The following is a 26761-nucleotide window of genomic DNA, read 5'->3' on the forward strand; positions in this document are numbered from 1 at the left end:
GTAATGAATCCAGCACCCCAAAGAACAGACCAGCTGACTTACTCTTCTCATTCCATGTATTATCCTTTCTTCCAGCCCACTTTAGAAGTTTTTGTTTTAAAAAAACCGGATCCATCTTTCTATTTATGCTGTTTTAAAGTGTATTTTGATTTCTCCAATCCTGTATTTTATTTCAGATACTGGGCATCAAAATGTATATAGTGACAAACAAACAAACAAACAAAAAAGAAGAATGTGTGAAATAATCAACTGCTATATTGTAGATATAGATAGTTGCAAGATACTTACCTGCCATAAGATGGGAGAAAGAAGCTGTCCTTTAGTTTTACCCCTGCATCCCCATGCAGTGGAACAGCTGTTCTAAACTTTGGTTTAGTCTGATAAGGAACAAGAGTAGCATTTGGATCACATTTTTTGCCACTCCAATAAATTAAAGCCATTCAAATTCACCAGAAGTATTAACTATTTTAATAGGTTGTTACAATATGAATATTTGAATTTTAATACTTGAACATTTATAATAGTTTCACATATAAAAACAATTTCGCTAATTATTTTTAAGTTAAATTGTTTTGTTTAAGTAATCTTTTTCTTTAATTATGAAGACCAATGTTTCTGCAGCTTGTCTTATTGTATACCAAGTTGTTGACTTAAATGTATTCTGAACTTCACATTTTGGCAATTTTCAAGGATCAAAAGTGAAATACAAGTAGTCCTTGACTTACAACTGTTCTTTTAGTGACCATTCAAAGTTACAACAGTACTGGAAAAAAGTGATTTATGACCATTTTTCACACTTGTGACTGTTGCAGTATCCCGATGGTCACATGATCAAAATTGAGATGCTTGACAACTGTATCCCAAAGTAATGTGATCACCTTTTGTGAACTTCTGAGAAGTAAAGTCAATGGGGAAGCTAGATTCACTTAAGAAAAGTGTCATTAACTAAACAATTGCAGCAATTGACTTAACAACTGTGGCAAGAAAAGTCGTAAAATGGGGTAACATTCACTTAACAAATGTTTCACTTGGCAACGTAAATTTTGGGGTCAATTGTGATCATAAGTTGAGGACTACCTGTAAGTGGGTAAGTATTTGATTAGGGTACCAACTCTAGACAAATCAAAACTATTCCCTCACTACAGGTCTTTCTATAAGCATTTCTGTCATAAACTTACAACCTTAAAAGCTAGATCCTTCCATTTTTGAATTTCTAAAACTAAGTCCAGGTTATGCACACAGCTCTGTATTCTCATCTTTATATGAGCAAAAGTACTGGAAAACATTTTCTTAACACAGCAGTCCCCAACCTTTTGGGCACCAGGGACTGATTCTGTGGAGAATGAGTCTCATCCAGCATATACCGTACTTGGAGGATGTTTCCTATTATAATATTAAATATATGTTCAAGAGAATCAATTAAAGCAGTTCAGTGTGGGAGTCTATGAATAAAAGTTCTGGACATAATCACTGTAGGTTTCCTGTGATTTCAACAAGCCATGGTAAATAATTCCTGTAAAACCTAAAGAGTTTTGTCTTTTGTTTGGGTTGGATTGTGCCCAAAGTGTTTGTCCCAAGGAACTAAAACTATCCATATTTTTGTAGAATATCTTTCTGCAGTTTACTTTAATCTATAAAGTACCACGATAGGGAAAAACTATTAGATTCAAGGAGGAGTTCCAAACTTTCTTTGCTCTAACGATCTGAAGAAATTTAGTGGGAATGAGATGTCAAAATTTATGTTTATGTTTCTAACTAAATTTACAGCATAGGCGTGTTCTAAGCCAAGAAAGGCTGCCAAATAAAATCGTTCAAAGCAGTAGACTTTATTGAAGTTTTCAGAGGAATGCCCAATCTATTTTTAAGTTTAAAAACACATGCTCATTGCATTCACTAAGGTGATTGCTGGAAACTTCAACGTTATTTTGAAGAGCAAGGGATACGGATTGTGAACAATTGCAGATATGCTATTCATCCTGACTCACTTCTAGCATTTTGCTGATTATTATATCAGTCCAATAGATGAGATAGTTAGGGAACATCTCCTCAGCAGGGCAAGCCTTTTCTCCTCATTACAGTAACTCCTGCTTGCCAAGTAGGGTACCTACCATTGACTAAATGCTGCCATTGACTAAACCAGCTCCTAGCTTGCCTTTTATCCCATAGATATATTTATTAATTAAATGTATATGCTGCCAATCTCACTATTCACTTTTTAAGAAGTAGAAATAATAACTTCTGAATAGCTTATATAGAGTAATTTAATAGCTTCTAAAATTCAGTGGTAACAATGTATGAAAACATTTCCAAAACCTAGAAAACTGATGTGAATATGAATAACCTCATTCCATTAAATGTGATGATTTATTCAAAGGATTTTCCTCATATGAGGAACCAGGCAAGCCTGGAGGAATGTCAAGCAGAGGCTCATTGTCAGTCCTTTTCTTTCGTCTCTCCCTTTCCAATAGCATCTAGTCAAAGTTTTAGGTTTGGCTCCTTGCTTGAATGAGTGGAAGAGTTTCCAAAATTTACTGGGAGTTATTAACTTCCCTAACAAACACAAGATGTTTTCCTTGAAGAAAGGAATTCCAGCCAGAATCCAGTTGCGAAACACCCTACACTGGAGAGCAGCATCCTGTTCACCACAACTGATCATAAAAACAAAGGAGGAGGAAGAGAATTTTGCAGCCCTAAAAATCTCTTACTGGATCCCTTTGATTTTTTCTAAGTAGGTCATTGACATTTTTCACGATAGCACTTTCTTTCTTTCACACTTGCTTAACTTGAGAGTGAAAGTATTCTCCTCATCTCTGCCTTATAGATAAATGGGCCATTTATTAAATAGTTTATATAACTTAGTAGCTTATTTTTTTTATTAAATAAATATTTAATATTTATTACACATTTATTAAAATGTAATGATTACATTAAGCCCTGTGGGTGTATGAAAAAATAAGTTAGACATTTCTTAAAGATCATAATCTCTAGTTAGATAAACTGAAATGGTGGTATAGTTATTTCATTTTAACTCTTGACCCAATATCGTAGCAGTGCTTCTCCTTTTAGGATGATGGAGTATATTCATTCCTTTACCTGAAAATGTGGTTAGCTAGCCCAGCTGCTTTTTGTGAGTGGAGTATTGAACTTATGTTCCCTAGATCCTGCTTTGACATCCTCACTGAATCAAAAACATCTCCTTCTGGCCAATACAAACACAGTAACTATGTGAATTGCAACTTCTTATGCTGTGCTGACTGGAGCAGTAAGGGATCTATTTTTGATGAAGAAGATTGAGATGCCTATTTTCATGCCACAGTATCTGATTCCTGGTTCTGGTGTGCTTCTCTTTCTAGGTGTGGTTTCAGAACAGGCGGGCAAAGTTTCGCAGGAATGAGCGAGCAATGCTGGCCAACAAAAATGCATCCCTCCTTAAGTCTTACTCAGGTGATGTAACTGCAGTGGAGCAACCAATTGTACCTCGCCCAGCACCAAGAGCCACTGACTATCTCTCCTGGGGAACTGCCTCTCCTTACAGGTGACTATATATCTTGTACCCCTGTTGGTTGCCTCTGGTTCATTGCAGACACCTGTCATTCCTTCCAGGTGGGTGACAAAGCCTAATGAATTATATGTATCCTGAGGCATGTATGTCCAAATAAGGAGAATGTTCAAATAACTTGTTTTTTCAAAGCTAGGAATCCTACTTAGATGCTGAGCAATGATGCCTATGTTTTAAGGAGGAGGTAGGGCCAGGACATCAATAAAATGTGATCTGTTTAAAATTAACTACATTTGATTACACCATTGATTATTCTTGATTATTCTTCTACCTCTTCAGAGGGCCCATTGTTCAACAAAATGAATTTTAATGTGGAGAAAAGCAAAGTTTTACATTTAGGCAGGAAAAACCAGAAGTATAAATACAGATTAGGAGAGACCAGGCTCAAAAACAGTAACTGTGAGAGTTGTTGAGACTTTGGAAAATGTTCAGAGAAGAGCAACTAAGATGATCAAAGGCCAGGAGGCTAAAACCTATGAAAAACAGCTGCAGGATTTGGGTTTGGCTAGTCTAAGGAAAAGAAGAATCAGGGTGACATGGTAGCAGTATTCCAGTATTTGAGGGGCTGCCACAAAGAAGAGGAGTTCAATTTTTTCTCCAAAGCATCAGAGGGCAGGACAAGAAACAATGGTTGGAAACTAACCAAAGAGAGAAGTATCCTGGAATTAAGCAGAAACTTACTAATAGTGAGGACAATTAACCAATGGAACAGTTTGCCTTCAGAAATTGTGGGCGCTCCATCATTGAAGATTTTAAAGAAGAGACTAGAGAGTCATTTATCTGAAATAGTATAGGTTCTCCTGCTTGAGCAGGGGGCTGAATTAGGTCCCTTCCAGCTCTATTCTATTCTGTTCTAAACCTGGTATTGGGACCCTCTTGAAGCCATGCATGGCCCTGTCCCAGTATGCCTGGGATCAAACCCAGGACATGAGGATACTTAAGTGCTATGCAGCCAATATGGCCAAGTGATGCTGGTACTGCTCAGTTCCATTTGGACAGCAATGCTTCATGTGCTCCAATCTGAGCCAACAGAGTATATTCAAAGCCACAGACACTTATTCTTCACTTTTTCATTAATCTCTGAAAATTTTTTTGGTGCATCTTTGTCATTTTGACTCCACACTGACTCATTACATCTCACCTGGCAAGCTGCCCTTTTAATTACTGTCAAATTATGAGAAAAGGTCATGTTTTCACAGTAATTGGCTCCTGTGCCCAAAGGAAGAACTGTTCCCAGGCCTAATCACTGTTGTTTTCTTCTCTTATATTATTGGCAGCTCTTTTGCCTGCCACCCTCAAGGATCATCCTTTGAAAGTCTTTTTTTCCAAAGGGAGGGGGGAGAAAAACCCAAAAGCAAACAGAATTTCGCAAAACTCATGGGAAATGCTCTTGGCTAAACTCTGTATAACAAAGTAAAACAAACAAAAATAAATGTGGACCATGTTTTTGCTTGGTATGTCGTTTTTTTAAAAAATTTTATTTTATTTTGATTGCCAGTAAGTCTGAGAAAGGCAAGGCGGAACCCAAAGACTGATTGATCTGGCAAACAAACAGTAATGGGGTTTAAACCACTGGGAATGTTTCCAGCGCCAGACTCTTGGAAATGAATGGGTTTAGTTGAGGAACTTGGTAAACCTAAGGGAGATTAGTTCATTTCTCTTCAAAGAATTGAATACTGAACCACTGGAACAAACTTGGTGCACCAGTTCTCAGAAGTGTTCATTACAGATGCCACTGGTCAATGCCTGATTAAAATTAAACTGTCAAACTCAAAACAGATTTCCAGGGAACTCACAAATATACAAGCCTACAGCACGCCAACAACACACACACACTGAGTAGATACAGAAAGCAAAAGGTAACCTACTGAAGATAGTTGGAAATAGTTTCCAAAAAGAAAAGAAAAAGAATATTCTTCTAGTTACTTTTAATTTAGCTCTGCAGGTTTTTTAAAACATTGACCACTACTTTTACTGTACTCATGTCAGTGAGACTTTTGTGAATCATAAAGACCTATGAGTTCTACTCAGACCTTTCCTTCAGATATTTTTGCCTGGTTGTGGATCCAGACTCTGAATGGAGGGATCCAAGGGAGTTCTGCATTGCTGATTGTAGCGGGATTAGCATCCCTATAAAAGTTCTGATTTATACTTTGTATGATTGATTCCCAGATTCTTTCTCCAGTGATTAATCTGTAGACAAAAATGTATAAGACTTTGGAGCCTGAAGGAAATCATAAGAGCAACAGATATGAAAAATACCCATGACTAGAAAGATCAAAGTGCTATCAGACGGTGGCCCCATTTATTTTGTGCCCTGGTTAAACATGTGCAATTTCATTTATTCTTTGCATGATCCATTTATGTTCCTTTTTAATGCTACTTATCAAAAAAATTCTAACATATGCACTGAAGTATACATAAACCTGCTTTTAGAGGAGTAGTAAACATTGAGATACTTAGGAAGTATGACCATAGAAATAAATTGTCTGTAAATTAAAATCTATATTCATCCCCTCGTTCCACATTGGAATATGTATTGTGATAATAATAACAGTAATTCCTTTGATACTCTGATCTGGGATGTAGAAGCAATTCTTCCAAACTAAATGTGTGTTTGCTTGCTAGGCAAGAGTACCTTGACACACTGAATTCACTTGTTTAAGGATTAGATGATTATTAATATCTTGCATGTGTACAATATGGATAAAGGCTCTTCCTAAGAGTAGCAGTATCTCCCCAACCCGGTGCTCTACAGACAGCTTGGATTTACAATTTCTAGAATCCCCAACTGGCATGACTGCACAGTTCCAATTTATCTGCAGGGCACCAGATTAGGTATGTCTGTACCAAATTATCAGTCTCTTCCACAATCTAGATTTAGATCTGGAATGGTTCCTAATCCAGTTGTTCCTAATTCAGAGTAGCAAATATATTATAAAGGTCTGATATATGAAAGGATATTTTGTTCCATTACAAATGTTGTTGCTGGGTCATAATTATTTTAGGTTCAGGACACAATCATATGTACACAGGGAATGCTAACTTTAAAAAAAAATGCATTCAATTTAAATCAGTTTGTTTTCTTATTGTCCCACCCTTTTTTGAGCCATAGCCCTGGCACATCACTCCAAACTTAGTAGTACTCCTTGGAAATTAAGATAGATGGAATACAGTTGCATAATCTGGCTGTAAATGTTTGACTCTAAGCTTCTATCCCTCTACTTTTCTTAGCCACTTCATTTGCAAATGCCATGTAAAGCCTTAACTGCTAAAAATCAAACTGCATTGCAAGACATGGGCAGGCTAGCTAGCTGTTTTTCTGGATACTTGACATCATGCAGCTCACCTGAATGCACATGAATTGTAGAATAAAAATATGACGTATTATTGTTTTTCTCCCCTTCCCCCTTTTTTTTCTCTGCCTCCCAGTACTGCCATGGCTTCTTATTCTGCTTCCTGTACCAATGCCAGCCCAGGTCAGGGCATGAATATGGCTAACAGCATTGCCAATCTGAGACTGAAGGCAAAGGAATATAGTTTACAGAGGAACCAGGTGCCAACTGTAAATTAGAGGGCGGCAACCTGTAAGAACAGCCCAAATCTAGAAAGAAATGTCCCTGCCTGGCAACTGTCCTGCTTTGCCATCTGTTGAGACCTATAAAGCCCACCAACCCGAGCTAAAGCATTGGGGATAAAAGCAGGATCCAAATGAATGGAAAACAGTTTCCAACATGATGCTACAAATACAAATAATCCCACAATATTGCCAAAGTGCCAAGAAATCTCTTCTAGAAGCTTCTTCGGTGAAGGATACAAGGCTTGAATTAATCCTAGGAATGACTGCAAATCCAAAGATCCTGCACTTGACTCTTCTGTCTCCCCCATTGGACTTCTGTGTTTGCCCCTCACCTCTTTCATTGGAAGCCTTATAAAATACTCTTCAATCTTATGCCAAAGATCCTCATGGTCATTGATGCTCTGATCCATTCAAAGCACAAGGGATCCCATCTGAGATTGTGACCACCAGCATATGTCAGACGCCTTAGCATCTAAACGTTTATGCCTATTGGCTAGAATCTCACCTTCTCTTAGCTGTTTGAAGTCAGTTTTGATTATAGATAAGTGTGTCTTACTGTTTATTCTGCCACAACCTCTTTGATATTATTATGCTGGTTTCCAAAGAAATGCTAAATATAAAAATACACTATTTTGAATCAATTCCTTCCAATGTAGAAGTGTAAAAAATTTTCAAATCACATAGAACACTTCATCGTGGTGAAAATGTATAAGAATGTATTTGAGATATTACTCTGTGGAATTGAAAAGCTGGTACAAACCTACAAATCTTGGAGAAACCCAAAGAGCAGAATCCAGATGTGCAGGTACTGTAAATGAAAGTTAATTTCCAATGCAAAAATCAGAAGCCTTAATCTAATGCAGAGATAGACATGCTTAAGCCTATTGTATTGGACTAAGTCTCCACATACTTTCTTTGCTACTTGTTTTGTTTCATGCCATACTCAACAGTGGTGCCTGAAATCATTTGATTTATATATACTGTATATATTTATATATATAAGATATACATACAAGCTTTGTGAGTTTTCCTTTTTTTATTAAACAAATAAAATGAACTGAAAGTGTTCTGGTTGTAAGTGGATCCTGTAGAATTTCTAAAATGTTCAATTTCTGCTGTGTTGTGCTGTGGAAGACAACTTTCAAGAGTAAAGTATGATTCCCTCAAATAGATCATGGAATATGACAGCCTAATAGAGCTGGAAACAATGCACTGGTCTGCAATATTCTTTTCTGCCTAGTTAAAAAATGAAGAAAATAATTATTCAGATAATGCTTTTCTCCCTTTCTATGAGCTGGCTGATCTAGATGTCTTTTGCTTAAGAAGTATTGAAAAAGCTCCAGATTTGTGAAAGAATTCAGAAAAGAACCACCCAGAGTTATTTGCTAAGACAGGTGGCTATAGAAATCAATCAATCAATCAATCAATCAATCAATCAATCAAACTAGAATATTTTGATCATTGCATTTTTCTGCGTAGTGATATATAGGGGTCCCTTCCTTGCAGCAGATGAAATCAGAGGTGGGATTCAGCCAGTTCAGCCTGGTTCAACCAAACTGGTTGTTAACTTTGTGTGCAGAGCTGAACCTACCACTGGCTGGCCTCACCCCTCTCAGGCTCTCCTCATCTTGGCCAGCCTCTCCTGAGGCCATTTTGGCATCTTGGTGCTCCTCTAATCAGCCCCCCGCCCACCTCCAAGCAAGCAATGTCCGTGCAGGCAAACCCTAAGGCAGCTCTGACAAGGCACTCAGAGGGAGGGGCTGCAGCTACAGACAGTCAAACTAAGTGCCTGAAAGACCCCATCACTAGGAGCCCAGGCACCTCTGCGGGCTGCGAGCGAGCAAAGGATTTTGCATGGAGCTGATCTAGTGCCTGGAGCTGGCTCTGCCCTAAGGAGTCATTGGGGCTCCTGTGAGGAGGGGTTCAGACAGCTACTTGGGTGGCCTCTTCATGGGGGGTAGCTTTCAGGTGGATGCCCTTGCCCCTCCCCTCCCAACCACTCCTCATCTGGCCTGAGAAGGTAAAGGCGATGACGGGTGGGAGATCAGTTCTAGGCCCACCGCGATCAGCGATCAGTCCACTGGGAGGACACATGGCAAGGCTCAGCTGTCTTTTGGGCCTGGCCCCAGCAGGGGGTCCAAGAGAAAGCACCTGATGCAGGCACACAGTGCCCCAATGCAGCGGTATCCCCTAAGGGTTGCCCGCCTGCTCGCCCGCTGCCTGGAAGCAGCAAGTCCCTCCTTTGTGGGTTGGATGCATGATCTGAGGTGGAGGGGAGGGTGAGCGGGTGGCTCTCACACCCCCACTCTTGCAAGTTTTGCTGCCTTTTCTCTTCCCACACGGCCCTCCCAATCTGTGTGACTGCGGCTTCCTAAATGGGAAAGCTGTATGTGAGAGGAAGACAGATGCTTCTTCACACGAGATCACTCAGCAGTGGGGAGGGAGAGGGAGAAGGGCAGCAGCACTCACTAGCATAGAGGGGATAGTGTGAGGTTTCTGCTTCTGGGATGAGGGGAGCCTCTTCCTGTCACAGCAGCATGTGCTGCTACTGCCATTCCAGATGGCTGTCAGGAGTGAGGGGGAATAAAGAGGCCAGCCAGCAGCATTTCACCAACATTTCACTCATTCACTTGCTTACTTTGCTCTTCCGACTCTACTCTTGCAAGTTTCGCTGCCTTTTCTCTTCCTGCAAAGCAAGGGAGGGAGTGAATGAACCTTCAACCTGCCAAATGGCCTCTTTATTCCTCTTGCTCCCAAGGCAGCCAGGTAGCACCACATGAGGCTGCGAAGGCTTTATAGCATCCCATCTCCTTGCATGAGAAGCAACTGAAGGGCCTTCTCGCCGGGAGCACTGCCCTCATTCAGATTCCCCACCTCCTTCTGGCAACCCTGAGCACAGCTGCCCCATCAATTAAGGAGAGAAGTGGACCTGCTTCAGCGATACCATCACCACCTGCACCCAAAATCTTTCAAGTCTTGAAAGGTTTCTTGACAGTCACCCCAAAGGTGCTTGCAAAGCATGCTCCTTATTTTTATTTGGGGTAGTCCTTGACTTATGACCACAACTGAGCCAAAATTTCCATTGCTAAACAAGATTTAAGTGAGTTTTGCTCCATTTTGTGATTTTCCTTGCCACCATTGTTAAGTGATGTTCACTAGTAGTAAATAAATAGAGAGGGAAATTATATCTTATTGAGGCCTTTGAGGCAAGCAGCCGGGAGACAGGGTCCAGTGTGGTGAGTGATATTGAGTTGGCCATGCCCACCCATTCACATGACCACCCAGCCATGCTTACCCAACTGGTCATTAGGGCAGAGAACTGGTTATTAAATTATTTGAATCCTACCACTGGATGAAATATTCTTAGTGCCCAAGTGGGAAACCTGAATCAGTTCTTCTTGTCTTTCCAGATGATTGGACTTCATGAAACAGATTTATTTCCACATGCATATTACTAATGAAGAATGTTGATCACCCTCAATGGGAAGGGAAACCTTTCCCCAGCTGGGTCTGAACTTTGTGGAAAGTCTGCTGGAGTGTCTAAATGAGTTACTTGCCCCTTGCAGAGGACGCTTCTTGTGTCATTTGGTCACCCATCCTAGTAGAGATTTTAGCTACAAAGGATAAGCCTAACTTTCTGTTCAGATCTGCATAATTGTTCACCTGGTGCCACTTGTGCTCAGTCTAAACCAGCAATCTGGTAGTTATTACTCAATCATTTAACATGCTATATAATATAAGAATGTAAAATTCTGAATTTCATTCTTTTGCTAAAAATAGTGTAGAGATCATTTAGATTTGAATTTATACCATACTGTACCATTTGCAGAAGGGGGAATTTAATCCTCTAAAACTCACACAGAAAGACACAAACAAATTAAACTAATAACTGTAATTGAACTTGCTCAGGTACCAGTAGAATATTATATGTTGTTATTGCTAATTATTGGGAAGGGATCAAAACTGAAAGGAGAAAGGATTACTTTTTTATAATAGCAATGGCACTTAGACTTACTGTATATACCACTTCACAGTACTATACAGCCCTCTCTAAGCAGTTTACATAGTCAGTATATTGCCTCCAACAATCTGGGTCCTCATTTTACCAACCTCGGAAAGATGGAAGGCTGAGTCAATCTTGACCCGGTGGAAATTGAACTCTGGTAGTCAACAAAATTAGTGTACAGTACTGCATTCTAACCACAGCTCTACCACAAAACTCTGCAGCTAGCAGTGGCGTAGCGTGGGTTATCAGCACCCGGGGCAAGGCAAGTAATTTGCGCCCCCTAACCCGTGGATTTTAGCACTCAAGTCTCTTCCACTAGATTAGTTAAAGAAACCCTTACCCCTAAGCACATGTATTGTTTGTTATGAAAATACTGATGTAATTAAAGTAAAATGCATCTAAATACAAGTTCATTTTCAAACACTTTATTGAGTTTAGTGATCCTGCCTATGCCCTGCTAAGTGTCCAGCGTGCCCCCTTTCAATGCAGAATGACCAGCGTGCCCCCTTTCAATGCGGAATGACCAGCATGCCCCCTTTCAATGCAGAGAGACCAGCATGCCCCCTTTCAATGCAGAGAGACCAGCGTGCCCCCTTTCAATGCAGAATGACCAGCGTGCCTCCTTTCAATGCGGCCGGGGCCCCCTGCACCCCCCACGCTACGCCACTGCCACAGAAGCATCTTTGGACAATGATGGCTCGCTCGGCTAAGAAAGGGAGATGAGCACTGGCCCCTAGAATCAGACATAACCTTTACCTTTTATAAGTATTACAGATAGTCCTTGACTTACAACCACAATTGAGCCCAAAATTTATGTTGCTAAGTGAGACATTTGTTAAGTGAGTTTTGTCCTATGTTAAGAAATTGCGGCCAGTTTCTTGCCACAATTGTTAAGTGAATCACTGTAGCAGCACGGTTGTTAAGTGAATCTGGATTCCACATTGACTTTGCTTGTCAGAAGGTCGTAAAAGGGGATCACATGATCCCACAATACTGCAAGTCATAAACACGAGTCAGTTGCCAAGCATCTGAATTTTGATCATGTGACCGTGAGGATATTGCAACAGTCATAAGTGTGAAAAATGGTCATAAGTCACTTTTTAAAGTGATGTTGTAACGTCAAACAGTCACTAAATGAACTGTTGTAAGTCAAGGACTTCAGTCTGTCTCACTAGGTATAGATATTTGTTAATATTTTCATAATGACCTTTGAAGGAGTTCTGTATACAGTCACAATTAACAGAGAGTGCTTAATTTGAATCTCTTTAGTCATTTCCTACATTCTACCTTGCACTTGGCTAGGAAGAATTTATTATTTAAGAGTATTGCATCTAATTAAGATGTCAGCCTCTGCTTTTTAGTCATCAAAGTTAGGTATTTTCTATTGCAATTATCTAGTATTTTGTATAATTACATAATTATATTCCTTGCTTGAATACTTTCTTCCTGAAGATAACGTAATGATATTTAACAGAATCAAATGCACATTTCTTCCCTTAGAAATCATAAATCAAATCTACAGGTATAGGATGGAGGACATGGTGATGTCTTGGTAATAGAACTTATGCAAGCATTTTGAAAAGATAAAATAATTGCATACAATATATGAGTGAATGTTGCAATGTGGCTGCAAAAAAGGCAAGCACAATTTGTATACTTTTCAAATCACAGGAAGGAAGTGTTCCCTTTCATTCTGTGTTGGCCAAATCGCATGCTGAATTATTGTGTACAATTTAGAGCATCACACTAAGAAGGATTTAGACAGGTTCAGAAAATAACAGCAGAAATAAATGCAAGGGAATTTAATATGCTCCAGTTATTGTGTCTGCAACTTTAGGATTATATTACTCAATGGCAGCTGTGTTTTATGTACTCCCAAACACAGAGACTTTCACAAGACCATCCTAATGTCCAAACACTTTATTTTGCTTACTATTGATTTAAATTCCCAAGAACAGAAACTGGATTGCCAAGATTGGTCAAACATGCCTGCTTGCAGAAGAATCATATTATGAGGGGTATTTGGTGCTCTTTGAGCTTGCTTGTTTTCTTGCAGAGGTTTCATTACCCAAACTAGGTAACATCATCAGTGCTAGTAAGGAGTGTGGCGTCACTAGCACTGATGTTACCTAGCTTGGGTAATGAAATGCAAGCAACTTCAGGGAGCACCAAGGACCCCTCATATCAACCCTGAGGTACAAATATTTCTCTTTTATTAGAATCATACTACTTTACTCCTGAATCCACAGATTGCACACGTCTTATTCTTTAATTAGGCATGAATTTGTATGAATGCAATTTAGTCAACAAACCACAGCTAAGCCAACTATGGCTTTTCATGGAAACAGATTTCACCCCCCCCCCCCCAGGTAAATCCATAGTTTGCTTACTCCTAATTATTTCGCTAAGCCCGACCTGTCTCCACTCACACATAACGTGTGACTTAAATGCACATCTTGATTTACAAGCCACAAGTAAGCAAACCACCACCTGTTTTACACAGCTGCATAAATATGTTCGCCCACTTTGGTTTCTTCCAGATTACTTGAGGGATGCAAGAGACTTTTGATGTCCCACACAAACATTTAGCGGAACCCAAATTATGTTAGTATCAGAGAAAAAGGTCAGCCGGGACAGACATGTTTCACCCTGGCACGACTTCTATTCTTCGAAGAGCTGCGTGAACGGGAGGGCAAAGCTCTACCGAGCGGATTTCAGCCCAACCCCCCCCCAGCAGATCTAAGTTGTCCCCAAAAGTAGCAGCTCTGCAATCGCCTTAAAGGCGCAGGAGGACCGTCGGGGGGGGGAGAGGGGGGAAGGCCAAGAGCGGCCACGAAGGACCGACAAGGGGCAAATGTCTGGCGTAGGGAGGCGCTGGCGGTGTCTTTAAGGCGCTGTCCCCGCCCCGTTTTCAGACTGCTGGACACCCCGCCTTCCTCCTGCCGAACCGGCGGCGGAGGAGCGGGCAGTACCGTGAGAGCTACGAGCCGCAGGTGTAGGCAGACGAGCGCTTCCGCGAGTGCGAGCGCGCCCCTCTCAGATGTTGCGCCCGGTGCGGCCGGCCCCCCCCCTGCACCCCCCACGCTACGCCACTGGCAGCTAGATTGCTCATGTTTACATTTGATTAATCCCTGCCCCCTCCCTCCAAACAACAACAGTTTGCATGATATAATGGGCATATCCTGTTACTTCCACTTGAAATTTGCAGGAGCAGAAGCACAAGACATTGAATTAAGGAAAGTGTTACTGCTATCATTACCCATACCGTCATCTATTGGCTGCTCTGTCTAATAGTTCTCTGTCTTTTGCATTCCCCTCCCCTGTGTTACTAGCAGCAGTTCAAATGCTCACAGTTTTGAGGTGATTGTTACAGGTATCAGGTTTGAGGCATGGTTCAGTCTAGATTGCCATTGATCATACCCTTAACTTTACAATGATTCAACCATGACAAAATTTGACTAAAGTGGATTTAGATCTACCAGGTTTCTGGAGACCCACCAATTTGGTCCAAAGGCCTGGATTGACAAATCTAGAGTAGGCACCTAGCAGGCTCTTCTCTTGATTGGCCAGATTCCACTTTCACTCTCCCAAGTATCACATATTCAGCCTGATGAAATCTGGCATCTTGGTCAATACTGCTCAAAATGGTGGAGTTGGAAGATGATGAACTTAGCAGATGGATCATTTTTGTCTGATTTGTATTTCTTGTGGAATGAAATGTGAAAATCAGCTGCACTGTGTGTGTACAGCCAATCTCCAAAATAATTGAAAAGGAAAAGTCTTTTTACTTTCCCATTTCCATTGGAGATCAGTCTCCATGAACTGTTCTAAAAATCCAAGCCTAGAATGGGAACATGAAACTTGGGAAAAAGAAGAAATGTTGACTGAGCATACCATGATTCTTAGTTCTCTGGAACCAATATCCTACAGTTTTGTGACGTTTTACAGATATATTATGGCATGAGCATTTTTGGACCATACTCTACTTAATCAGGGGATCCTTCAGATCCAAAGAAGAAATGGGCTTGTTTTCAATTGGAATGTGCAGTGATAATTACAGGCTGATGATTGAAGGCTCAATTTGGAACCTGTTTCTGCTCCATTGAGTAGGCCCAGCTACATGGGAACTAACTGAGAACAGAATTGTCCTACTACTGAAAAACTCTCCCAATAGATAGTCAATTATTCTACACTAAAATATGAAAAATACTAAGAATCACAAATTTGTATTTTTAATTTTTAGTATACAATGGAAAATTCCTCAGAATAGACTAATCTAAATTTAGAATGGCAAAACAGTATTGGCATAGTTAATGGTACCATTCACTTTCTTCCCCTAGAAATTCCCAGGTGCTACATTTTGTAAATTTGATCATTTAAATTAATCAATACATGCTTTCCCTTGGATGCTCATAATTTAGAAATTAACTGTTCATTTATAGAACATAATATCCAGAATGCTAATTATTTGACAACAATTAAAGAGTAACCTAACCTAACCTTACATCACATCAATTTATTACCCTGTTTTTTAAACTAAAAATGGTCAGTTACCATTTTTATTTATATTACATTTGAATAAAAACTACATGGGAAAAGAAAAATGTGTAATCAAATAATTCCCAATAGTTACAATCTGCAAGCCTGTATCCATTCCAAACAACATTAGTCTTTTGAATCTATCCTTCCAGCTATAATGTGGGACGGAGTTCAGAATAATAAGTTTTGTTTATATTCAATGTATTAAAAAGAAATCACGTGTCTCAATTAGGCTTCCCTTGATTTCTTCTATGGACAACCTATTTAGAAAATTCTTCATCAACAGAAAAAAGATGCACACTGGAGTGCTGGGAAGTTGGCTGATTTCCAATTGTTCATCAACTTCATCCATCTACTGCCAATAAGAATATTAAACTATCCTACAAAAAACCCTGTTATTTGCACCCAATCACTTAAACGTTTTTAGAAAGACTAGATTTTATTTTATTATGTTTAAGGGAAGAGTACTGACACCAAACTACTAATGTTTTCCTTTACTTTGGTTTGTAGCAATTTGGGCAGGGAAATAAACCATATAAGTCCACTGAGCATTAATAAATATTATCAATAAACATTCCTTGATCTGTTCCCCAGGTAAGTTTCAAGTCATTAATATAAATATATTTTACACAAATCTGCTACTGCAATATTTTTGAGACTCCAAGAATAATAGATTTGATAATAGACTTGAATGTACACTTTAGATTATAACTTGAAGTTATAAAACATTTTCACTTTTTTTATTTCATTTTGTTTGACTTTTCATTTCCCTTTGCTTAGTTAATGACTACATAAGCATTAAAGTTGGAACCAAGGTAGCACAATGAAATGTTGAGCGGTGATAAAAAGATCCATTCCAATATAGTATGGAATGAAGTATGGAATAAATCTCCAACTTCATTTATATCTTTTTTTATTTCATCCCTTCAAATTATTTGATCTTTGTTCAAAAACAAGGACTGCAGTAAAATATGGCAAATAAACCAGGGGTAGGGGTTAAGATATTTGTTCCACATCCTCCAACCAAACAAGATGATTTTATAAAAAAAGTTAGCAATTTTTTGAATGATCTAAGCAAAGATGCTTCCACAAAATTAAGCAGTTTTCTAGATTCACAGAAAAGACATAGAACTTTAATAATAATTTGTATTGCTAGTTATATATTATATTTATGTATATGTACTAATTATAAATGCTAATTAGGAGAGACTATTCACCATTAAATAGGATTGATCCTATCTTAGAAATTTTATACTTCAATTTACACTACAATCATATCAAATGTCAACTATGTATTGCTATTTTTGAATATGAGGAGGCAACAGAGATTTTAGATCATTTTTGTAGACAGGAATACAAGCCTAGGGCTAGGCAATGCCATACTGAAGCCGAAGTTGCTTCTGGTACAAAAGTTGCAAAATGTTCTACACTATAACCTTTCAGGTTATAATTCCTAAATAATTAATATATGGATGAATAACAATAAAACTTTGACAAGAAAACATATTTCTTACTAATAATTGTATGATCAAAGAAAATAAATAAAATAATAAAATAAAATGGGAGCAAAGTGTTATGCCATTTGTAATTCTCAGCCCTCTCTCATTTTAATTCATCTGATTTGCTCATTCTAAATTATTCCTGTTCCTCCTTTTATGAACAGATTTTCCTAACTGTCCCCAAATCCCCCCACCTTCTGGTTAATTCCTGATGTTCAACCATGACAGATTTGGTGGTGGAAAACTGCTCAGCCACCAAAAACTTGATCAACGTGTCTTAGAGTGCATTCTGTCCTTTGTTCTTCTACTGCTTATTTTGAACAACAAGAAAAGTACAAATTTTTATTAATAGTTTCAGTACTGGAGCATGTTCTGGAGAGGGGATGTTCAAAGATAAGATGACGACTGTGAAGTTGTGCCCTTTTTTACATGCAGCTTGTGTTGAAAGGGACTTTTTCCCCACTAGTCCCCATCTTCCCTCCCCTTAAGGGAAGATGGAAACAGTATAAAGAATAAAACATATTTGAATATGAAACTTCTCACAGGATACTAATTTATAAACTTAATTTACCGATAGTTTATTGGAAATGATGGGTATTTGTTACATGTTTAGCTTTTAATCTTTAACTTAAAAAATCCTAATCCCTTTGATAATCATATGTCCTTGTCTATTGCTTTTTTCTGGGTCTTTTAAAACATTTATTTCTCAGACTCGTATTAAACTGCAGGATTTCCTGGTAGTTTTTCACCCATGTATTAATCAGGCCTGACTCAGCTTGGCATTTTGAGGTTTTCTAACCTTGGCTAAATGCTGCTGCCATATTTAAAATTACATGGGCAAAATCTGTACAGGGTCTAAAGAATGTACTGTACCTCTGTTTATTGTTGGAAGAAATGCTTTACATTCATCTATTCTGTCACCAGACATTTCAGATATCAAAGCACAGAAGTTTTCAGCTCACACTCTCTCATGCAGGAATTTGAATTCTTTTGCCAAGAGAAAAGTTTGAGTGTGAAAGGCAATTGTTTGACATGAAAGAGGGAATAGGCGAGACTGCAACCTCTACATCCTTCATCAAATATATGGCTGGTGTGCTTTGTTTGAAATACCAGGGGAGAACATCCCACAAGACGAGAAGGTTATCCATTTGCTCCTCATTACACCCCTCACCTGGAATGCAGAGGGCTCAGCTCACAGGAAGGAGCGATTGGCAGGAGCCGATTGGTAGAGGGAGAACACAAGGAAGCAAAACATTATCAGGAAATGAAAGGCAGCTGGGCTGGGAGGAAGAGGATGGGAAACCCAGTTGATCTTCACCAGCCCCCTCCACTTTGCTGGGGCAAATATTGCTTCCCAAGAATGCTGTTCCACTGAGACTTTGATGCATGGGCTGTAAGATAATACTGCATGAAGCTTAGCCTCTTATGCTGAGGCATGGATAGCCTGATCTTTAACAGAACATCATTCTTAGGTAAAAAGGCTATGTGTTGATATAAATATCCATCTTATGGCTTCTGAAGTCCCTATGATATTTTATAAGCAAAATGAGGGCTCTGGGGTATCTCTGAAGTTTACTGGGTTACTCTGAATACCTAACACAATCTTTCCCCTCCTGGTATGAAAGCTGAGATAAGACTGTCTTAAAGCTTCTGAAAGAAAAAAAAGCTTTCAAGCATTATTATTTTTTAAAAGTCCTGACATTTAAGCAATTAAACTTCAATTTTGTATTCAAACTTCCATATAAATATGGAATAGAAATAAAATATAACCAGAACCAACGGTTATGTGTATTAAAATGGATGTCAACTAACCATCTGAGAATTGTTGCAATTTTTCTATGAATGTTCCAGCCAACTAAAAGGTTTACTAGAATATAAGACACTATATAAATTATTAAGCATTGCAAACCAATAGATATCTAAATGGAAGTAAAGTCACACTCAACTCAATCTATCTATTACTAGAACGTTCATGTCTGTTTGGTTATTACTAATCTTCAATTAGGCAAAATGATGCATCATAGGGCAACATTTTTTAAATCAGTATACCTCAAATGGGCTAACTTACCAAAAGGGTCCAAAATCCAACACAAGGAGTAATGCACAGGGTGCAAGGGAATGTGGGAGAAGCACCACGTGGGTTAGGGATGGTGCACAGGAGTATGTGCTGCTCAAGGAGAATTCACAGGGGTGTGCGAGGGTGTGAAGGAGGCATGGTGAGTGTCAGGGAGGTGGAGTAGTGGTGTAAGAGAATGCAGATCAGGGAGGTTACACGGGGTGTGAGGGAGTGCACAAGACATACTACAGGGAGAGGACAGGGAAGGTGCATGGGGGTGTGCAAGAGACCACCAGGAGGCAGTGTATGACCAGTTTCATCTTTATTGAGATTCATCAGCTACATGGCCGTTACTAGTAGATCTATTGTTTAAATCCTTCTACCAGGAATAGAACTCTTGGGCCATTGTACTTTATACAGTATACCTGAATTTATGATTGATAATGGAACTGATTGTCAAAGCTAGCACAAAAAAGAATATCTGGACAACATTTGAGAGGTATACATCTTCCTTACTTGAGAGGCAGAACAATTATCAATCTTTGTTCCATGACTCCAACACCCAGAAGCGGGAACTACTTCAGTATGATGTTTATTACTTCTATATTTCTATTTAGTATTTGTTTCTATTCATCTCTTGACCATTTGGAGGGAATGCATGGTTCCATCACAAAGTCAATCATGAAGCCGTTCCTTTGTTTGTGCTGAGGTTCTACAGAACCTCTAAACAGTCTCAAGAATTCCAGAACATATTTGAAGGAGCACATTGCAATTGTATATAGCATTACCAGGCCTCTGGAATCCATCCATCCATCCATCCATCCATCTTGTGATGGAGTTGAAGTACTGTATATACCACTAAACTGCAATTGTATGTGGCAGAGAAAAGCTAAGAAGCTGCATTTCTGGAAAATTATCAAAGTCTCCCTCCACCCACATCCACAGACCACAACTTTAAATCCTTTGATCTAAGGAGTCGTGTCACATACAGTGAGGCTGGAGTTGGACTCAACGAAGCTTGCAGCCATCTCCAACACTCTGATTTATTGCCCAGCAGATCAATTTATGGTGTGAGGAAACAGAATAAATGGCAGTTCAGAATCTCCCACTCTTGGCTTTTCATTCAATTTCACTCCAATCATGTTTGGCGATAGGTAAGGGTTTATACTGATTCATTTAACTATAGTATCACAGACCTCATCCTGCAATGACACAGGATTTATGCCTTCATAATACAATCATGTTCATAAAGTGTGGGGGTGATTCCCGAAAAGATTTACATCCCATAGCAATCTGAGAAATGTTTCTATGGCTCATCACAGACACGGTTACAAGAACGAGCTGCCTGGGGGAGAAAACCATTATAAAAACTGCATCTGATTGTAGAACATGTAGCCTCCAGGGGCACTGGCTGGAAGTGTGTTTTAGCTGACCTTTTCAAGAATTCTCATAATGTCGGCATTTTTTAATGTATCTCAGTTACTCATAGGGTTTTTAGAGTAGAGTAGTCAAGTTTCAAATTTGGCTCTGCCACAAAAATATAGTATACCACAATAGTTTGTTAATGTTTAAGGTATTACAAGACTATTTTTAAAAGAAATAAATATAGTCATATCTGTGAAAATGATTACAAAATAGCCTTAGGTGAATAAGGCTATTATAAGGTACAATTTTTCTCATTGAGTCAGAGTCAAACTTAATTGTGGTTGTTAAGTGAGGATTTCCTGAACCTGTTGGGTAAGGGACTATTTGGCCTCTGAGAGCTTGATGATGAGACAGATATCTCTGCAGGACTAGAACATGACATTTTTAGCTTGGAAGTGGTTTTTAAAGTCTATTGAAAGCTTAATACACATATCATACAGTATAAGGAGGGATGGGAAGGAAGACAGACTCAAACACCAAATAGGAGACATAGGAAGCATACCCAGAGTCAGACATAAAGATCTCAAGTGCCTATATACAAATGCACAAAGTCTGGGGAACAAACAGTGGACTTGAACTACTAATACATGAAGGTAGATATGATATAGTTGAAATTACTGAAACTTGGTGGGATGAAACCCATGACTATCTGGGCAAATGTGGGGATGAACTGTTTGCAAAAGTTTGCAAATCCCAGCAGCTCTGCAACTGCCTCCTGGGTAGTCTAATAGTCAATAAAGGTAGCCGTGATTCTCTTCTACCAGCATATCTATGACTTGACTTAAACTCAAACAGTACTAGAATATTAAATACAAAATATTTGTTTTTATATCCACTAAAGCAGAGCCTTATCAGAAAGCATTAGGCCACATCTCCTTAATTATTTTTCCCCAAGTTAAATTTACAGTTATTCAGAGTGACAATCTACATGATTTCTGCCTACAGATTCTACAATCCTCAATCAGGAATTCATTGTTGTTATTGGAAAAAAATGTGTCTTCTGCTATTCTGTTTCGAGGAAGAGTATTTTTCTTACCCCTTCCCATCAAGTGTTGGGGAAAAGCAGAAGTCCAAATGCTAATCTAGGTCTTGCAAATTGAAAAGATAATTTTGGATATAATCCAGTAGAATTCTTTTTATATGATTGTTCTGAAAAAAATAACATTGCAAATGTTTTGCCCCAAGCCTCTACAACATATATGGATGCAGACTTGGCTGTCTGCCACAACTAAGGCGGGAGATAAGCAACCCCTTGGCTGAGAACCCAGAAAGCTATTTCTATGAAACAAGGCTTGAACTCACAAAATCTTTCTCTACGGCTGGATCAGTAAATTGTTGTTTCCTCCAAAATTCCCCTCCCGTCGCCCCACCTATAAGCTCTCCGGGATGGGCCAATCAGTAGCCACCTGTTCCTATTTCCTTCTGTGACTCTTTTTCCAAAGCTGCTCCCTCCTCCTCACAGCCTTATGCATACGTACGTCAGGGACAGCCTCCCTCTGTTCTTCACTGCTCCCTGACTCAGAGGCCACCTGGTGGCCAACAGGCCTCTCTAGTCTTTACTTTGACTCCGAACACCCTCTCTAGTCCTTGCTTTGACTCCCAACACTCTTTCTCAGCTTCCAGTACAGTCCCATAGTGTTCATCGTTGTCAGATTCCACCAAAAGCTTAGCTGGCCACAGTTGGGCCACAACACTATCCCTCACCGCAGGGTTCTTCCTACGGGTCTGACTCTCAGGGCATGGCCTAGATGGGAATTGATCATGGAAGGCCTGCACCAAAGCAGGTGCATGCATGAGGTCGCATTCTCCCAGGTAAAATTTTCTGGCCCATAGCCCTTCCATTCAATCAGATATTGGAACTGTCCTTTCAGCCATTGGGAATCCTGGATACTGGCAGCTTCATACTCCTCATCATCATGAGGTTCTGCTGTGGATGATTGGTTGGTGAAGAGGACAAGCCAGCCATTCAGGAACAAGGAGAGATTGATGAAAGACTAGGTGGACTTGCATCTAATGTGGCAATGTCAGGCGATAGGCGACCGGATTGATGACTGCCTCAACAGGAAATGGGCCAATGTAATGGTGGTCCAACTTCTTGACCGGCTAGTCTGACAGAAGGTGTCTAGTGGACAGCCACACTCGATCCCCCACAGTCAACACCAGCATCGCATGCCGAGACCTGTCCGTGACTCTCTTATAGTCCTCCTTGGCTTTATCCAGATATCATCGCACCACTTGATGGACCACCTGTGGTTCCGACAGAAAGTCCTTAGCTGCGGGGACTGGTGAGTCGATGGGTGTGAGGGGAAAGAACTGAGGATGATACCCTACATTGGCCAAGAAGGGTGTCATTTGCGTGGATGTGTGCTGTGAGTTATTGAACACAAACTCCGCCACTGCCAGGTAGTCTGCCCAATCATTTTGCTGCTGGTTCACAAAACAGCACAGGTACTGCTCCAAGATCCCGATCACTTTCTCCGTCCCTCCATCGGTTTCTGGATGGTGAGCCGAGGACAAGCAGATTTTTACATCCAAGGCTGTCATCAGCCCTTTCTACAATTGGGCTGTAAATTGCGCTCCCCTGTCTGACACGACCCTGTCAGATAGGCCGTGCAGCCTGAAAACATGTTGGATAAACATGTGGGTGGTGGTGAGGGCTGTCAGTAATCCCAGACATGGGATAAAATGCACCATTTTTGTCAGCATGTCTAACTGTCAGGGCAGCCTCCATCAGTAACCAAGAAACAAACCACTCAACTCCATATTTCAGAATTAAGAGAATTTTTACTGGTTATGAGTAGATAGCAGCTAAGCACAGCAAGATCTGAGGCAAAAGTGCGCGTAATCATAGATATCAATATGTGACCCAACTCCCTCCCCCTAGTAACCCCATCCCCCAGTCCAATCCACACACCCCACAGATGTCATGTGGGCTGCAGCTTCAAAACCCATCATCAGGTTGGTATGCCGGACGGTTGGCCTTGGCGCCAAGTCCACTATCTGCAGCATGCGCAGTAGATGGTGAGAAAACCACTCCTTTTTTCATTCACTCCTGTGCTGAAGCTTCCCTTCCCAAATACCATGTTTTCTCCCCCCCTCCCTGTTTCTATGGCAGCCAAAAGCAAGCAGCAAAGCAGAGGCTGACACTACCGCTACGAACACTGTGGTAAATCCAGAAGTCCATCAAGAAGTCCATAGAAATGACACCCCATGGTCTCTTTGGTGTCGGCAATGACTGGAGCAGCCCTGGGGGGGGCCTCCCATAGCTGACATGGTTTGCCTACACCGTACACAAGACGTGACCTAAGATTGTACGTCATGTTGTAATCCAGGCCACCAGAAAGTACCGGAGCCCAGGTTCAAGGTCTTGAAGAGGCCAAAGAGCCCCGCTGCAGGATTATCATGGCACTGAGATAGAATAAATCCCCGAAATGGCCCCACTGGCAGATAGAATCTTTCTCGGAACCGCAAGAGTTCATTAGTTAATGTCCATGGGGAGGCAGGTCCCACCTCTGCCTTCCATTGTTCCACCCAATCATCATGCCGCTGCGCTTCCCCTATCTGAGACTGTAAGTCCACAGGCTCCTGAACCGTGGAGAAGGACTCTACTGGCAAAACTGTCCGGGGTGGAATCTGGTCTGTGAGAGTGCATCTCCCCTTTGGTTGTGCGCACTTGGGATGTATGTCACGCAGAAATTGAACCATGCAAAGAAGATGGACCACCGAATCTGGCGCTGGTTCAATTTTTGTGCAGGCTTCAAAAATTCCAAATTTCTATGGTCCGTCCAGACTTCAATTTGATGCCTGGCCCACTCTCAATGATGCCTTCAGGCCTCAAATGCCACCTTAATGGCTAGTAACTCCTTCTCCCAAATGGTATAATTGCACTCGGAAGAATTAAGTTTCTGCAAATAATAAATGCAAGGGAAGAGGGTACAGCCAGAGGCATGAACCTGAAGTAATACTGCTCCAATAGCAATATCTGATGCATCCCCCTCCACTACAAACGGATGGTGGGGGTCAGGATGCTTCAAGATGGGCTTTTTCATGAAGGCCTGCTTCAAGGCTTGGAACACTTGTTGTGCAGGGGCACTCCATTGAAATGGAACTTTCTTCTGAAGGAGCTGAGTGAGGGACATAGTCAGGGAAGCAAAGCCAAGGATAAAGGTCCAATAATAGTTGGCAAACCTGAGGAGTTGCTGGACATCATTCACTTGCCAAGAAGGTTGCCAACTACGCAAAGACTCAACCTTGCCCGGCTCCATTACAATGCCTTCAGGAGAGATACGATGCCCAGGAACCCGATGGTGGACTGCCAAAACTGGCACTTCTCCAGTTTCACATACAAGCGATTCTCATGGAGGTGTTGTAGGACCAGGCATAGGTGCTGCCGATGACTCTCCTGGGAGGACGAGTAAATTAGAATGTCATCTAGATAAATAATGAGAAATTGGTCCAAAAGGTCCCGGAAGATTTCATTCATAAAATGTTGGAAGACGGCAGGGGCATTGGTCAGCCCAAAAGGCATGACCGTATACTCAAAATGCCCGTACCTGGTGCCAAATGCTGTCTTCCATTCATCCCCGGGCCGGATCCAGACAAAATTATATGCTCCACACAGATCCAATTTCGTGAAAACTGTAGCCTCTCTGAGCCGCTGCAACAGTTCAGGAATAAGAGGCAGAGGAAATCGTTTGCACACCATGATAGAATTAAGTTTATGATAGTCACAACATAGTCTCAAATCTCCGATCTTTTTTTTGACGAACAAGACTGAGGCAGACAGTGGCGAAGACGAGTGTCGGATAAAACCCCAAGCTAGGTTTTTGTTCAAAAAATCCCACAATGCAGCCAATTCCGGATCTGACATCAAATACAAATGAACCATGGGGAGCGGTTACATCCGGAATGAAATCGATGGGGCAATCATATGGCTGGTGCAGTGGCAATTGGTCTGCTTCTTGTTCACTGAACACGTCTACAAAATCTGCTATGTCAGAAGGCAAGGACACCCCAGGTGGACTCAGCAACTGGCCTGCACAGACTTGACGGGTGTGGTCCACACATTGCAAGGCTAGAAAAGTGACAAGGTTCTGGGACCAGTAGATCTGTGGATCGTATGCCCGAAGCCAAGCCAAGCCCAAGACCATGGGGAAATGCAAGCCAGAGGTAATGTAGAACTGGATGGCTTCCTCATGAGCCCTGATAACCAGGCGCAAGGGTTGCATGGCGGCCTTGATAGGCCTAGACAGAAGCACCCTGCCATCAATAGTCTCCACAAGCATAGGAAAATCTACCAGACACAGAAGGACTACATACTTGGTCGCAAAAGCCTCGTCCCTGAAGTTAGTTGTAGCCCCGGAGTCGACCAGAGCATGTGCCAAAATCCCCTTCAGACTACTGGACAGGACTATCTGTGATGCCAGGATCAGGTGTTGGGGAGGCCCGCAAATCACTGTCTCTGAGCATGGCACTGAATTGCTGTGCGCCCGACCCAAGGTCTCCCTTAGATTGAGCTTGGGGGTGTTTCCCAACAAAATGTTCTGGGGCTGGGGAGTAGGTCCAGTAACTTCTTCTTGGGGCAAAAGGCTACCATGTGCCCAGGTTCCCCACAATAAAAACACAACCCCCCCTGAGCGCCGTCTATTTTTCTCTGTTATCGACAAGCGAGGTTTGGCTGCACCTAATTCCATGGGCTCCTCCCATAGAGTTGGAGTCTCACTCATGGCCGGAACCACCCTGTTCTCCTGGGATGTGTGGCAGCTTCCCCACCTCTGCAACCAAACATCAATCCAGAGACACAGATGGACCAGTGTGTTGAAATTTGGTGGCCTATCCACAGTGGTGGGTTTCAAAATTTTTTGGAACCTACTCTGTGGGTGTGGCCTCCTTTGTGGGAGTGGCTTGCCAGCCATGTGACCTGGTGGGAGTGGCTTGCCGGCCATGTGACCGGGTGGGAGTGGCTTGCCGGCCATGTGACCGGGTGGGAGTGGCTTGGCAGTCATGTGACCGGATGGGAGTGGCCAAGACAATGTCACTGAATTTTTTGCCCCAATGAATGATCTACAAAAAGAAGATATAAAAAAGGAAATTTATT

At 41.0% G+C, this 26761-nt stretch overlaps 1 protein-coding gene and 1 long non-coding RNA gene across 3 annotated transcripts in view; one reads left to right on the plus strand and one right to left on the minus strand.

The window, feature by feature from the left end:
- Window positions 1–8206, plus strand: part of PRRX1 (paired related homeobox 1) — a 73591-nt gene extending 65385 nt beyond the window's left edge. Inside the window, exons 3-4 of one of the 2 annotated variants that reach the window (XR_014174980.1) lie at window positions 3354–3603; window positions 6992–7117. Coding sequence is in view for 1 of the 2 variants with exons in the window: in XM_081948251.1 (XP_081804377.1) it covers window positions 3354–3535; window positions 6992–7133 (324 nt within the window). In the remaining variant the exon portion in view is untranslated. Of the gene's footprint in view, window positions 1–3353; window positions 3604–6991 lie in introns of both variants that reach the window. The other variant, XM_081948251.1, reaches the window with a different exon arrangement.
- Window positions 7–18258, minus strand: LOC309389659. The gene is made up of 3 exons (XR_014174984.1): window positions 18057–18258; window positions 289–377; window positions 7–179 (listed from the first exon to the last, which is right to left on the minus strand). It is a non-coding gene; the product is annotated as an uncharacterized lncRNA (long non-coding RNA).
- Between the last annotated feature and the right edge of the window lie 8503 nt (window positions 18259–26761).

The sequence above is a fragment of the Natrix helvetica genome, assembly GCF_964273705.1.
Source record: "Natrix helvetica genome assembly, chromosome: 3".
Lineage (NCBI taxonomy): Eukaryota > Metazoa > Chordata > Lepidosauria > Squamata > Natricidae > Natrix > Natrix helvetica.